Here is a 15,042-nt window from a genome sequence, read left to right as displayed (position 1 = left end):
GAAACACTGGTTGTTTCCCCTGATGACTCAATTCCAGGGATTAAGCAGTTCTTGGGGGACCTAGGCCAGTCCGTGAAGCCTTGTCTTAGAAACCTGGGAGTTACTTTCAACAAAGACATGTCTTTAGTGCAGCACTGTAAACAGCTGACGAGGAACTGAGGAAAATCTCCAAACTCAGAAACATACACAGAATGATTTGGAGCTTATCATCCACACTTTTGTGTCTTCACGTTTAGACGACTGTAACAGCTTGTTTTCCTGTCTAAACAAGAAAGAACTCTCCAGAATGCAATTAATACAAAACTCTGCAGCAAGAATTCTGACCTGTACTAATAGGAGGACCCACATGTCCCCTATTCTAAAAGAACTCCACTGGCTGCCAGTGTCCTATAGGTTCAGGTTTAAAATCCTGGTTCTGGCTTTCAGAGCCTTGCATGGTCAGGCTCCCTCGTATATCAGGGATCTGATCCAGCCTTACACTCCTGTGCGAGCTCTGAGGTCTATGGATCAGAACCTGATGAAGGTCCCTCCAGCTCTTTATCGCACTAGAGGTGACCGGTCTTTCCAGGTTGTTGCTCCGAGGCTCTGGAATGAACTTCCACCGTCTTTGTGCTCTATTGAATCAGTTGACACCTTCAATAGTGAACTGAAGACACTTCTATTTGTCCAGGCTTTTAATGAGCTCCTTTTAGGGCTGCTAGGACTTTTGGATTGTCTTGGCTTTGTATATTACGTGTGAAGTTTTTTTAAAACTTTGTTGTGAAGCACTTTGTGGCCTCTGTCTGTGAAAGGTGCTATATAAATAACATTTACTTACTTACACTGTCATCAACTTCTATCATCACACAGGATATCAGATATCAAAGCAGTGAAGGATCAATCTGACACCATAAACCAGCTTCCTTCAATAAACACGTATCAAGCTGTGACCTTTGACTCCCTGTTGCTATGGTGATTATTAGACTTTGGTATTTCCTGGTGTCAGGAGACTCTGTCCTGTTGTGACGCAGATCTGTTCTCTGTTGAAGGTAAGAGACACTTTTACCTGTTTTTAAGACTCTCTGTTTAAGTGTCTAAAGAGCTGTAAGCTAACAGTTAGCCACCAGGTTCATTAGCTGCTCTGACTACAGTAGAAGTGAAGGAGACACAATGATCCTCAGTCACCATGCAGGCTATGCTAACCATGCTAACATGCTAACAGGTGGACTGAAGACGAGCCCGCTCTGGAGAGTTTCTGTCACTGAGTTCATCACTTGATCTTCAGTGATTGAAATATTTGAGTGTTGTTCTGAACATCATTTTGATTTAAATACTTTTCTTAATAAAGTTTTTTTTACAGTGAAACTCATTCTGATCAAATCCATAAGAAGTTGTTGTAAGTCAATCAGCTGACTGTGTTCTTGGTTAATCAATGACTTGATGGACGGGTTTGAAGGTTGTTTTTAATCCTTTTATGATTCAAAGTCCTGCAGTGACGCCTCCTCTGATAAGATCAAACTTTATTGATGCTCGAGGATTAATTCAAATGTTTCAGCAGAACAAAGACAGAAAAGAGTTCAAATAAAAATGATAGAATTCATCAAATGACAACAAGATGATGACAGACTTTTTCACACAGTGATTCATGTCCCAGTTCCAGACTGTGCAGTGAAGACATTCAGAAGATACAACTAGTTTAGTACTTCAGCTCATAGATGGATCAGAGCATGGGCAGAGAGGGGGAGGGCCCAGGACGCTGACCAATGGGAGACCTGGCCTTCACTTTTACATATTTTTCTATATGAACACTTTCTGTGCTTAAATGAAAAATTGGACTAAATATGTTGTGGTTTCTCGAGGAAAGGGGCGATCAACGAGAGAGAGAGAGAGTCAGCTGGTTGTTGGTAGCAGTTAGGGGCGATCGAGGAGAGAGAGAGAGAGAGCTCATAGGAGTCAGAACATGAGGAGGCTCCACTTTGACTGTTTGACCTGATCACATTATAAATGGAGCAGAATGAACAACAGGAAGTTAACGTTGGATCACTTCCTGTTTTTCTGTCAACAACCCGGGCTGGGTTAGACCGTTCTGAATCCATTAATGACACAGTTTCAAAGAACACATGCTGTGAGGCTCGCCCTCTGTTATTCTGCACACACACACACACACACACACACACACACACACACACACAAACACACACACACAAATATGGTGTGTGTAATATTTGAGTGTGTAATGTTTGTAGACTGACAATGGTGGTGATGATGGTGATGATGATGATGATGATGATGATGATGATGGAGGTGATGATGATGGTGATGATGGTAATGATGAAGGTGATGATGATGATGGTGATGATGATGAAGATGATGATGAAGATGATGATGATGATGATGATGATGATGATGATGATGATGATGAAGATGATGATGAAGGTGATGATGATGAAGGTGATGATGATGATGAAGGTGATGATGATGATGGAGGTGATGATGGTAATGATGAAGGTGATGATGATGATGGTGATGATGATGATGGTGATGATGATGAAGATGATGATGAAGATGATGATGATGATGATGATGATGATGATGATGATGGTGATGATGATGATGATGATGATGATGATGATGGTGATGATGAAGATGATGATGATGATGATGATGATGATGATGATGGTGATGATGATGAAGATGATGATGAAGGTGATGATGATGAAGGTGATGATGATGGTGATGATGGTAATGATGAAGGTGATGATGATGATGGTGATGATGATGAAGATGATGATGAAGATGATGATGATGATGGTGATGATGATGATGAAGATGATGATGAAGGTGATGATGATGAAGGTGATGATGATGATGAAGGTGATGATGATGATGGAGGTGATGATGGTAATGATGAAGGTGATGATGATGATGGTGATGATGATGATGGTGATGATGATGAAGATGATGATGATGATGATGATGATGATGATGATGATGATGATGGTGATGATGATGATGATGATGATGATGATGATGGTGATGATGAAGATGATGATGATGATGATGATGGTGATGAAGGTGAAGCAGGTAGACTGACAGTGTCGATTGACAGTGATGATGATGATGTCACAGCATCCCTCCACCTTCATCACTCCATCATCATCATCATCATCATCATCATCATCATCATCATCATCATCAGAGTCTCAGCTGCTGCTCACAGTAACTAATAATGTAGTGTGTTTGCATCAGGATGCAGGACCAGAGAGCAGACTGTCCTGGACCCAGCTGTGTGTCCATGAAGAGTGACCGGTCTAAAGGTCTTGGTCTTGACTTTAAAGATGGACGTGGTGCTGATGGAAGGTGAGCTCTGAAAAGTCAAGTTTATTTCCTGACTTTGTTTGAAGACTCATACCTCTTATACCTTACACCTCTCAGGTAGAATTTTGGATCACTCTTCTTTCACAAATTGCTCCAGGTCTCTCAGATTTGAAGGGTGTCTTGTTGCAACAGCCATTTTGAGGTCTCTCCATATGTGTTAATGGGATTTAGATCCAGAGACAGCAAAAACAACCCTAAAACATGATTGAACCTGCACCATGTTTGAGCAGTGGGGTTCTCCTCGGTCTCCTGCCATAGCGCTTCTTCTCATTCAGATGATGATGTTTGGTCCGAGCTGACACTTCTGCACCCTGAGTCTGCTCCAAAGTGGACTCTATTTTACCGTCATGTAATATTTGTCTAAAACAAGGTTGTATGAAATCATATGAAAGACTAATACTTTAATACATAAAACACAAATATGATCCAGATGAAACAGGTGAGAGAGAGTCGTCCTCATGGATCAAGAAACTAAACTTTATAATGACTCAGAGATCATTGATGACGCTCTGATCACAGACTGTAAGCAGGCTCTGATGGAAACACCTCACTTTACTGGGGCAGACATGTACAGTCAGGACCGTTTGACCCCAGTCAGGCAGACACCATCAGATCCAGTGTGTACATGGATCCTGATCCCAGCAACAGTCAGGACCGTTTGACCCCAGTCAGGCAGACACCATCAGATCCAGTGTGTACATGGATCCTGATCCCAGCAACAGTCAGGACCGTTTGACCCCAGTCAGGCAGACACCATCAGATCCAGTGTGTACATGGATCCTGATCCCAACAACAGTCAGGACCGTTTGACCCCAGTCAGGCAGACACCATCAGATCCAGTGTGTACATGGATTCTGATCCCAGCAACAGTCAGGACCGTTTGACCCCAGTCAGGCAGACACCATCAGATCCAGTGTGTACATGGATCCTGATCCCAGCAACAGTCAGGACCGTTTGACCCCAGTCAGGCAGACACCATCAGATCCAGTGTGTACATGGATCCTGATCCCAACAACAGTCAGGACCGTTTGACCCCAGTCAGGTAGACACCATCAGATCCAGTGTGTACATGGATCCTGATCCCAACAACAGTCAGGACCGTTTGACCCCAGTCAGGCAGACACCATCAGATCCAGTGTGTACATGGATCCTGATCCCAACAACAGTCAGGACCGTTTGACCCCAGTCAGGCAGACACCATCAGATCCAGTGTGTACATGGATCCTGATCCAAACAACAGTCAGGACCGTTTGACCCCAGTCAGGCAGACACCATCAGATCCAGTGTGTACATGGATCCTGATCCCAACAACAGTCAGGACCGTTTGACCCCAGTCAGGCAGACACCATCAGATCCAGTGTGTACATGGATCCTGATCCCAACAACAGTCAGGACCGTTTGACCCCAGTCAGGCAGACACCATCAGATCCAGTGTGTACATGGATCCTGATCCCAGTCAGGACCGTTTGACCCCAGTCAGGCAGACACCATCAGATCCAGTGTGTACATGGATCCTGATCCCAGTCAGGACCGTTTGAACCCAGTCAGGCAGACACCATCAGATCCATTGTGTACATGGATCCTGATCCCAACAACAGCATGAACCCCCCTCTCCATCAGAATGAGCCTGATCGGATCAGTCTGTTCTGATTGACATGTTTACATGCTGCGTTTTTATTCAGATCATTTATTCAGATTATTTGTGTCCATGTAACTGCAGCAGCTGTTGGCTGTATTCTGAGTGAGATACTGTTCTAATAGAAACAGAACTGTGGAGAACTTCAGCTCTGCCTCCTGATTACTGATGATCCATCTGCTAGTTTGAACTGGAACAATCTGATTAAAGATGATCTTTGTTCATGAAGCAGCTGTTTGTTTGTATCAGGATGCAGGACCAGAGACCAGACTCTCCTGGACCCAGCTGTGTCTCCATGAAGAGTGAGGACTCTATGGGTCATTTTACGGACTTTAAAGATGGACGTGGTGCTGATGGAAGGTAAGAATTAAAAATCCAGTGAATGTTCTGACTCTGTGGTTCAAAGACTCATATCTTGGCTCAGAGCTCCATCATATATGACCCATTGTTTTCTTGTGTAATATGTCCTGTCACAGAGTTCAACAGGAGAGCTCCCAGGTTCACAGAGATCCATCAGACCAGCAGGATCTAACAGACCTGGACTCCATCTTTATGGTGTGTTATTTCATAAACTACCATGACAAGAATGTAATGCTAAGTTATTGTTGTGTTTAGAGCAGCTGACCTTCAGACTGACACATGAACCACATGTTGAGTTCTACCACTTTATAGGAAATATCCAGTGTCTCCTTCTGTTCCAGCTGCTGGAGGAGAACATCGTCACCTTTGTGAAGAACGAGCTGAAGAGAGTCCAGAGGGCTCTGAGTCCAGATTACCCAGAATGCTTAGAGAGTAAGAGTGAGGATGAAGAGCAGAGGAGAAGCTGTAAAGAGGCATTTTTGAAGATCACTCTCCACTTCCTGAAGAGAATGAAGCAGGAGGAGCTGGCTGACTGTCTGCACAGCAGTAAGAACATCTGAACAGATTTCATATTTTAGAAAAAGGACAAAGAGGTTTAAAGTTCAAACTCAGATAGTCATGTGATCTATATCAGGATCTGTTCATTGATCTCAGTTCTGTCTTTATTCAGAAACAGTCGCTGCAGAGTGCCGGCGTAAACTGAAATCTAACCTGAAGGAGAAGTTCCAGTGTGTGTTTGAGGGGATCGCTAAAGGAGGAAACCCAACCCTTCTGAACCAGATCTACACAGAGCTCTTCATCACAGAGGGAGGGACTGGAGAGGTCAATGAGGAACACGAGATCAGACAGATTGAAACAGCATCCAGGAAACCAGACAGAGCAGAAACAACCATCAGACAAGAAGACATCTTTAAAGCCTCACCTGGAAGAGATGAACCTATCAGAAGAGTGATGACAAAGGGAGTGGCTGGCATCGGGAAAACAGTCTTAACACAGAAGTTCACTCTGGACTGGGCTGAAGACAAAGCCAACCAGGACATACACTTCACATTTCCATTCACTTTCAGAGAGCTGAATGTGCTGAAAGAGAAAAAGTTCAGCTTGGTGGAACTTGTTCATCACTTCTTTCCTGAAACCAAAGAAGCAGGAATCTGCAGGTCTGAAGAGTTCCAGGTGGTGTTCATCTTTGACGGTCTGGATGAGTGTCGACTTCCTCTGGACTTTAAAAACAACCAGACCCTAACTGAGGTCACAGAGTCCACCTCAGTGGATGTGCTGCTGACAAACCTCATCAGGGGGAAACTGCTTCCCTCTGCTCGCCTCTGGATAACCACACGACCTGCAGCAGCCAATCAGATCCCTCCTGAGTGTGTTGACATGGTGACAGAGGTCAGAGGGTTCACTGATCCACAGAAGGACGAGTACTTCAGGAAGAGATTCAGAGATGAGGAGCAGGCCAGCAGGATCATCTCCCACATCAAGACATCCCGAAGCCTCCACATCATGTGCCACATCCCAGTCTTCTGCTGGATCACTGCTACAGTTCTGGAGGATGTGCTGAAGACCAGAGAGGGAGGAGAGCTGCCCAAGACCCTGACTGAGATGTACATCCACTTCCTGGTGGTTCAGTCCAAACTGAAGAAGATCAAGTATGATGGAGGAGCTGAGACAGATCCACACTGGAGTCCAGAGAGCAGGAAGATGATTGAGTCTCTGGGAAAACTGGCTTTTGAGCAGCTGCAGAAAGGAAACCTGATCTTCTATGAGTCAGACCTGACAGAGTGTGGCATCGATATCAGAGCAGCCTCAGTGTACTCAGGAGTGTTCACACAGATCTTTAAAGAGGAGAGAGGACTGTACCAGGACAAGGTGTTCTGCTTCATCCATGTGAGTGTTCAGGAGTTTCTGGCTGCTCTTCATGTCCATCTGACCTTCATCAACTCTGGAGTCAATCTGATGTCAGAAGAACAAACAACATCCTGGTGGTCTAAAGTCTTCAGAGAAAAACCTGATCCAACACTTTTATATCAGAGTGCTGTGGACCAGGCCTTACAGAGTCCACATGGACACCTGGACTTGTTCCTCCGCTTCCTCCTCGGTCTTTCTCTAGACACCAATCAGAATCAGCTACGAGGTCTGCTGACACACACAGGAAGTGGCTCACAGACCAATCAGAAAACAGTTGAGTACATCAAGAAGAAGATCAGTAAGGATCTGTCTTTAGAGAAAAGCATCAATCTGTTCCACTGTCTGAATGAACTGAATGATCGTTCTCTAGTGAAGGAGATCCAACAGTCCCTGAGATCAGGACGTCTCTCCACAGATAAACTGTCTCCTGCTCAGTGGTCAGCTCTGGTCTTCATCTTACTGTCATCAGAAAAAGATCTGGATGTGTTTGACCTGAAGAAATACTCTGCTTCAGAGGAGGCTCTTCTGAGGCTGCTGCCTGTGATCAAAGCTTCAAACAAAGCTCTGTACGTGCTCACATAACTATCCAGGTTAAATGTAGTTCTCTTTATTCAGAAATAACAACTATGGTTTGTAATTGTTTTCATTTGTGTTCTTCTGAATCCTCTTCAGGCTGAGTGGCTGTCAGCTCTCAGAGAGAAGCTGTGAAGCTCTGTCCTCAGTCCTCAGCTCCCAGTCCTCTAGTCTGAGAGAGCTGGACCTGAGCAACAACAACCTGCAGGATTCAGGAGTGAAGCTGCTGTCTGCTGGACTGAAGAGTCCTCTCTGTAGACTGGACACTCTCAGGTTAGTGTGCAGCTGATACAGATTATTCCCAGCAGAGTAAATGTTGATCAGTATCAGATTATAAAGTTGACTCTGTTCAGCTGCATGGTTATGTCTGGATGTTCACCTCTGTGTGTGTGTGTGTGTGTGTGTGTGTGTGTGTGTGTGTGTGTGTGTGTGTGTTTAGTCTGTCAGGCTGTATGATCACAGAAGAAGGTTGTGTGTCTCTGGCCTCAGCTCTAAGCTCCTCCCCCCTGAGAGAGCTGGACCTGAGCTACAATCATCCAGGAGAAGGAGGAGAGAAGCTGCTGTCTGCTGGACTGGAGGATCCACACTGCAGACTGGAGACACTGAGGTACAGACAGACACACAGAAGCTGTCTCACTGTTTCTGAATGATGAACTCTGCTTCTTGTCTGATGGTGATGGTTTAAATGAAGATGGATGAAGTAGATTCTGATCTGGTTTCTTCCTCCAGGTTGGATCATGGTGGACTGCACACACTGAAACCTGGTCTGAGGAAGTGTGAGTGTGTTTTCATTTCTCTTCATCAGAACACAGCAGCACATGTTGGATGATGGAAGTAACACAAAGTGATGATAAAAGTGAGGGTGATGGAAACGAAATGAGAGTTGAAATATTACACAATAAAAGATGTCAACTGAAATAAAAGTGATAATCCAGAGATTAGAAAATGACCATTCATCACATCCAACAGAAATGTAGAGTTTACAGCGTGCTGTTTTGTGACTTTGACATTCATGGTTTGGATGTTGGCTGCTGGCCGGATGCTCCTGGTCAAGCTTGTGGAGCTCATCACATTTAAAAACAACAGAAACTGTATTTGATTTGATGGTCATTTCCACTTCTCACCTGTGCGCCGACGTGAGTGGCCGCACATTCAGTAGCTCCGTCCCTGTCGTACTTGTCTGATATGTTATTCGTCTGTTGTGGCTCTGTGCCAACTTCTACGTCTATAGTTTATATAGTTTTTATAGTACTATACTATATAGTTTTTATAGTACACTTTCAGTGTATAACTTTATGTATCCTATGGATACTTTTTCGTGTTTACGTGGAAAGAGCAGCGGAAAACTTTCCTATTCAAGGGAAACGCTGCTCTCGCTCCGGTCAGCGGGACAAGCCGGCATCGTTCACCCGATACCAGAGGAGCTGAGGCGGCGGTATAGAGGCTGTAGAGCGGGGGCCCTGGTAAGGGCGAAGCTCGCGGCTAAGCGATGGAGGTACAAGCCCTCGGTTCCGGTGATAGTTATGGGGAACGTAAACTGTCTAACCAACAAGACAGACGAGCTGGCTGCTCTTGTGAGGAACAACCGGACATTTAGAGAGTGCAGTTTAATGTGCCTCACAGAAACCTGGCTGACTCAAAACACCCCGAACGCTAACGTGGATCTACCGGGCTTTACTACAGTGAGAGCGGACAGAGACACGAAACGCAGCGGCAAACGGAAAGGAGGAGGACTCGCGCTGTTTATTAACAACAGATGGTGCCACCATGGACATGTTACTGTGAAGGAGGCAACGTGCAGCAAAGACATTGAGCTGCTGGCGGTGGGTCTCCGTCCTTACTACATGCCGAGGGAATTCTCTCACGCGATCGTGCTCTGTGTTTACATTCCTCCCCGGGCACACGCCGAAACTGCGTGTGACGTCATCCACGCGACCACCTCAAGATTACAAACGCTGCACCCGGATGCTTTCATCGCCATCTCAGGGGACTTTAACCATGTTACTTTGAACTCCACACTACCGGACTTTCACCAGTTTGTAAGCTGTCCCACCAGGAAGAACAGGACAATAGACCTCCTGTATGCAAACGTGAAGGACGCCTACACTGCCACCCCGTTACCACCTCTGGGTAAGTCCGACCACAACCTGGTCCTACTCAAGCCACAGTACAAAACTATGATCCAGAGACAACCGATAACCACACGCACCTTCAGAAAGTGGTCTCCCGAGGCAGAGGAGGCCCTCAGAGACTGTTTTGAGACCACTGACTGGAGTGCCCTACAAGAGACCCATGGTGATGACATTGAGGGGGTCACACACTGCACAACTGACTACATGAACTTCTGCATGGACGTTGTGGTTCCCACTAAAACTGTGCGCTGCTTCCCGAATAACAAGCCCTGGATCACCAGCGATGTCAAGGAGATCCTTAACAGGAAGAAAAGGGCATTCAAGGAGGGAGACCAGGCAGAGCTGAAGCGGGTGCAGGGGGAACTCAAGGTCAGACTCCGAGAGGCAAAGGAGGAGTACAGAAGGAAGGTAGAACAGAAGCTTCAGCAGAATAACATGAGAGAGGTCTGGGAGGGCATGAAGACCATCACAGGCTGCAGGAAGAAAAACAACAACGCAGAAGACGGGGACCCTGAGAGAGCAAACCAGCTCAACTTGTTTTTTAACAGGTTCGACAGCCCCGTCGCTGCAGCCAGTGCCTGTCCCCCCAGCACCCCTCTACACACCCCCTCCCCCCCTCCACACACCCCCTCCCCCCCTCTCACTCCTCCCCCCCAGCACCCCTCCCCCCCCTCCCCCCCAGCACCCCTCTACACACCCCCTCCCCCCCTCTCACTCCCCCCAACACCTCCACCAGAACAGATACAACCTCCAGTGACAATCCATCCCCCCTCCCCCCCACCATCACCAGAGACCAGGTGAGCAAGGAGCTGAAGAGACTCCGCCCCAGGAAGGCAGCAGGCCCAGACAAGGTGTGTCCCAGGATGCTAAAGGCCTGCTCTGCTGAGCTGGGGGAGCCACTTCAGCACATCTTCAACATGAGCCTGCGGCTCGGGAAGGTTCCTGTGCTCTGGAAGACCTCGTGCCTCACCCCTGTCCCCAAGAAGAAGAACCCCAGTGAGCCAGGCGACTTCAGACCAATCGCTCTGACATCCCACGTTATGAAGACCTTCGAACGGCTGCTGCTCCAACACCTCAGACCCCAGGTACAACACGCACAGGATCCCCTGCAGTTTGCATACCAGGCAAAGGTGGGCGTGGACGATGCCATACTCTATCTTCTACACAGGGCTTACTCTCATCTGGACAAAGGGAGCAGCGTGATGAGAATCATGTTCTTTGATTTCTCAAGCGCTTTCGACACCATCCATCCCCTCCTACTGAGAGACAAGCTGACCGAGATGAGGGTGGACTCGCACCTGGTGAGGTGGATCACGGACTACCTCACAGAGAGACCACAGTACGTCAGACTGAAGGACTGCACATCTGACACTGTGGTCAGCAGCACCGGAGCACCACAGGGGACCATGCTCTCCCCTGTCCTGTTCACCCTGTACACCTCGGACTTCAAGTACAACTCTGAGCTCTGCCACATGCAGAAATACTCGGACGACACTGCGATAGTTGCTTGTGTCAGGGATGGACAGGAGGAGGAGTACAGGAGCCTGATCGAGGACTTTGTGACGTGGTGCAGTGACAACCATCTGCAGCTAAACACCTCCAAGACCAAGGAGATGGTGGTGGACTTCCGAAGGAACAAACCACATCTAGAACCTGTTTCCATCGGGGGGGTCGACGTGGAGGTGGTCAGGACCTACGGGTACCTGGGGCTGCAGCTGGATGACAAGCTGGACTGGTCGCCTAACATGGACACTACCTGCAGGAAGGGACAGAGCCGTCTGTACTTCCTGAGAAGGCTGGGGTCCTTCAACATCTGCAAAAAGCTGCTGCAGATGTTCTACCAGTCTGTGGTGTCCAGCGTCCTCTTCTACGCAGTGGTGTGCTGGGGAGGAAGCTGCAAGAAGAGGGACGCAGCACGCCTGGACAGACTGGTGAGGAGGGCCGGCTCTGTGGTGGGTACAGAGCTGGACTCACTGGTGACAGTGGTAGAGAGGAGGTCTCTGGACAAAATGCTCTCCATCATGGACAACACACACCACCCTCTGCACAGCACCTTCACCGGGCAGAGGAGCATGTTCAGCGAAAGACTGCTGTCACAGTCGTGCTCCACGGACAGACTCAAGAACTCTTTCGTCCCCCTGGCAATAAGGCTGTATAACACTTCACTGTCACGGCAGGGAAGAAGCGCACGGTGAACCCTGGAATCTTTTTTCACTTTTTTTCTCACTCCTCATCTGCACTGCTGACCTCAGAGTCAGCCCCCAGTTGGACACACTGTAATGCATATTGATAGTCACTTTACTGAGCACTGGTCACTTTAATGATAATCACCCTAATCATGTCTGGTTTCATCCTACTGTTGTGTTATGCTACATCTGTAAGGGTTGACATGATCACCCTAATTAGGTCAAGTTTCACTCTATTGTCTCCAACACTGAATGCTAATCTGCCCTCAATAGTTGGGTACTTAACGATAACTACCCTAACCACTCCTGGTTTCACCATATTGTCTAGGACACTTAATGCAAATCACTGCTCCTTTAAGTTGGTGAGCCAATTTACATTCCTGCATTGACTGTTTAATGACTGTACTCACACCTCTGGCATAAGCTCAAACACCTCTGTACATGCACATGTAACTAGTTTCTAGAAGGTCAGCACTTTGTTTCTAAGGCTCTTTAACTGTTTACAGGTCTCTTTTAACCAGCACATGTTTTTCTCTCCTTCACAGGTTATGTACATTATGCTATATTAGTTTTAAGTCTAACTGCTAATGCTAACTGCACAGGTTTAACATATAAATATGTTTATTCTTAGTCACATAGAGGCTGCTAAATCTGTTTGGGGGATTTGTATACAGAGGGGAGGGGGGACAGCGGGTGTGTATTGTAACTAATGTCTTGTGTCCTGCCTGTCTGTATACTGCTACTGGATGCCTTGAATTTCCCTCGGGATCAATAAAGTATCTATCTATCTATCTATCTATCTATGAACATGTAAATATGCAGAGTCTCCACCATCAAGTTCTCTGCTCTAAAACATCCAGAGTTGAATACAGTGATGAAATAGAAAGAGAAAACCTTTAAAGACATGAGCTAGCTCTCCTCCTCGTCTTCTGGATGTGCACACAGTAAAGGTCAAAGGTCGAGCAGTTCCATGAATGCACCTTTGAATTTTACTCGACAATCATTTCAACACTACAGATATAGATAGACACAGAAACATTTGGACTGCTTCATATTTCACATCACATGAGTTTTCATCTCCTCCTTTCTTCTCATCACTTTCTGTGACTTCCACCCTCGAGGCTCCTTTCCTTCAATGACAACACAAACAGTTTGTGTTGACAACCATCAATGATGACTAGGATTATATTTGACTCTATTTCCATCAAAGCATTTGGATCAAATCCAGCTGAACTTCATGAAATGTGGATGTTTGTATTTGTTGACAGGACTCGTCACTTTTGAACTCAAGTCCAAAGAAACATTTCAGTCAGAACTGAGTTTCTGTTTTTGTCTCTGTGGATTCAAAGATTTTAGAATTCAGATCAAAACACACAAACAAAGTGAACACAGTGATCCAACATATCTGACATTAGAGTCCATGAAGATCAATAATAAATATGGGTTTAGAGTTGATCACAACAGATAGAATAAAGTCTGATGAAACAGCTGATTAGTCTGATGGATCACGGTGGCTTCAAACTGCTCTTCCTCTTCTTCTTCTTCTTCTTCTTCTTCTTCTTCTTCTTCTTCTTCTTCTTCTTCTTCTTCTTCTTCTAAAGCTTTCTGTTGACTGACGGGTGGACACACTAAAGAAGGGCTGGCTCAGATGAAAATATGATCACATCATGTTTTAAATATTGATCCTGATGAATCTAAATCAAGATGTGTAGTGTGAATATTTGTCAGGATGTGTGCTGTTCACGTCCATAGAAGTGACATGATGACAATAGACAGAAATGAGCTCCAGATAAGACATCAATGAAGCCGTTCTAGTAGATTTCTCTGGGTAGAACATCAGTAGTATCTTTGAAACATTCTGTTGTGGGTCCTGTGCATGCTGTTCACACCTGAGCAGACATGTTTAGAGTCACAGACTTTATGGAAGGCTGTTCAACATAGTAAAAGAGAAGACAAAGAGCATCATTCAGAGCAGTCTGGACTTGATGAGAGACTCCCTGACCACACTCGCTGAACAGGTAGAGGAGATGCAGCAACGTAGAAGTGCCAATCAAGACAACATTGAAACAGCATCTGAATCAATCACAGATGTGGCGTTTGTGAAACCAAAACTACAGCAGGCTGAATACGATGAAAGGTGTCTAAAGCTTCACTTGGTAGGCCTGCAACCATTGAGATTCTGTGAACAACTGGGCCATGGGTGAGAGAGGTGGAGCCAGCTTTTGGTTTAAGTTGGTGTTATTATTTTTCTCTCACTTTATGAACTCTACCTTATGAGCAGAGGGATGACCCTGAATGTGTTGTCTTTATAGAAAACAAAATGGAGGACTTTTTGGAAGTTAACGTTCACTCTGCCTCCCCAAGTACTTTATGCGAAGCCCTGGAAGCCTTGTTGAGAGGACAGATTACATCTTATGGCTCTCATGAACAAAGAATCAGCAGACAACATTTAAAGATATCAGAGCAAGAAACTCAAACAAAGCATGCAGAAACTAACAGAGCTGAAGTAGCCACTCCATAAGTAGAAGCCAATATGACAAGAAGTAAATATCACTATTATGAAAAAGGAGTACAAACTGCTCCACTTCTTAACTGCTGTAGTTTCTCCGTCTTTGATGATGATGATGATGCAGGTGATGAAGAAATCTCCGCTGACACTGACTTGTATAATAAGAAGTTTATTCCCAAACAAAGAACAGCACCAATCCAGGTTTGCCTTGCTACACCTGGGAGAGTCACAAGCCGAACAGTGATCCCTCTTGAACACAGAAGGAGTCTGGTATTTATACAGCATTGGTCAAAACAACATCTATGTTGTTGTTTGGTCTTAGATCAACATGTGGCATTCAGGTCCACACTGTCCCCCACATCCTGCTCTCCTTTACTTCCC

The 15,042-nt window shown here is 45.9% G+C and overlaps 2 protein-coding genes across 2 annotated transcripts in view; one reads left to right on the top strand and one right to left on the bottom strand.

Moving 5' to 3' along the window:
• The window catches only part of LOC306835073 (NLR family CARD domain-containing protein 3-like), a 276,939-nt gene that overhangs the window by 134,294 nt on the left and 127,603 nt on the right, over positions 1–15,042 (bottom strand). The window lies entirely within an intron of this gene.
• Positions 749–15,042, top strand: part of LOC306835072 (uncharacterized protein) — a 333,943-nt gene continuing 319,649 nt past the window's right edge. Inside the window, exons 1-5 of the mRNA XM_079361481.1 lie at positions 749–1,028; positions 5,470–5,548; positions 5,695–5,899; positions 6,024–7,827; positions 7,934–8,107. Coding sequence (XP_079217607.1) covers positions 5,546–5,548; positions 5,695–5,899; positions 6,024–7,827; positions 7,934–8,107 — 2,186 coding nt within the window. The 5' untranslated portion in view covers positions 749–1,028; positions 5,470–5,545. The remainder of the gene's footprint in view (positions 1,029–5,469; positions 5,549–5,694; positions 5,900–6,023; positions 7,828–7,933; positions 8,108–15,042) is intronic.

The sequence above is a fragment of the Symphodus melops genome (assembly GCF_947650265.1).
Source record: "Symphodus melops genome assembly, chromosome: 14".
Lineage (NCBI taxonomy): Eukaryota > Metazoa > Chordata > Actinopteri > Labriformes > Labridae > Symphodus > Symphodus melops.
Note: the sequence above shows the minus strand (reverse complement) of the source record. Positions and strands in the feature narration are given on the sequence as shown.